Source organism: Acanthamoeba castellanii, assembly GCF_000313135.1.
Source record: "Acanthamoeba castellanii str. Neff unplaced genomic scaffold scf7180000084749, whole genome shotgun sequence".
Classification (NCBI taxonomy): Eukaryota; Discosea; order Longamoebia; family Acanthamoebidae; genus Acanthamoeba; species Acanthamoeba castellanii.
The window spans coordinates 110227-111220 of record NW_004457364.1 but is presented as its reverse complement, the minus strand read 5'-3'; the positions used below and the strand labels follow the sequence as shown (position 1 = coordinate 111220).

Sequence of the window (994 nt, the reverse complement as noted above, 5' to 3'; positions counted from 1 at the left end):
GAGTGGTCCATGCAGGCGGCCAACACCGACTCCTGCGTGGGGTGCGTCCAATAGCCCGCGCTGTTCTTCACCATCGCCGCCTGCAGCCTGCGTTCACCCGACGACGACATCAGTCAACCATTTGGGCAAAAGCCCGCACGCACCACGGCACACGGCACACGGCACACGGCACACGGCACACGGCACACGGCACACGGCACACGGCACACGGCACACGGCACACGGCACACGGCACACGGCACACGGCACACGGCACACGGCACACGAGGGAAAGAGAGGCGGGTACCCGGATTCGGTGGCAACGCCCCAGCGGGCGTAGCCGATGGTGCCGACGGTGGCCTTGACGGCGGTGGCCATGCCCGAGCTGTAGAGGGCGGACGTCACGCCCGTCGGCCAGGGCAACCGCTGCGACGAACCTGTCACCGACCCCGGCAACGTTCAGTGCGTGTGCGATTTGTGCGTGTGCGGTTTGTGCGTGTGCGGTTTGTGCGTGTGCGGTTTGTGCGTGTGCGGTGGTGCGTGTGCGTGCGTACCGTAGGGCCAGTAGGAGGAGCCGGTGGCCAGGTACTGGGAGAGCACGAACGTGGAGCCCGACCCGTCCGTCCGCACCACGGGCTGTGTCCACCCCCCCCCGGTCAGAGGAATCGAAAGAATGCGGGGAAAAAGAGCGAAGCGAGCGTGGTGGAGGGGTACGAAGATTGGGCCGGCGTAGGTGAGGTGCGGGTTGGACTGGAGAATGGCCGGGTCGTTCCAGTTCACGATCTGGCGCGTGAAGATTCGGGCCACCACGTCCGCCGTCAGATTGAGCGGACCGCTGCACGTCGGTACATCATGTGTACGTGTCGTGTCGTGCGTCGTGTCGTGTCGTGTACCGTTAAAATTGATAGGAAAAGGTAAATAAATAAAGAAGAAATAAATAAAGAAAATGGGGGGTTGGTGCCTGATCTGGTCGGTGGGCAGGTTGTAGACGAACTCGAGCGCGGTGAGGGTGATC

At 63.1% G+C, this 994-nt stretch overlaps 1 protein-coding gene across 1 annotated transcript in view; it reads left to right on the top strand.

The window, feature by feature from the left end:
- Nucleotides 1-736: 736 nt before the first annotated feature.
- ACA1_192120 (K+ channel tetramerization subfamily protein) overlaps nt 737-994 on the top strand; it is a gene marked incomplete at both ends in the record, with an annotated part of 5718 nt that continues 5460 nt past the window's right edge. The window contains one exon of the mRNA XM_004336447.1: nt 737-824. Coding sequence (XP_004336495.1) covers nt 737-824 — 88 coding nt within the window. The remainder of the gene's footprint in view (nt 825-994) is intronic.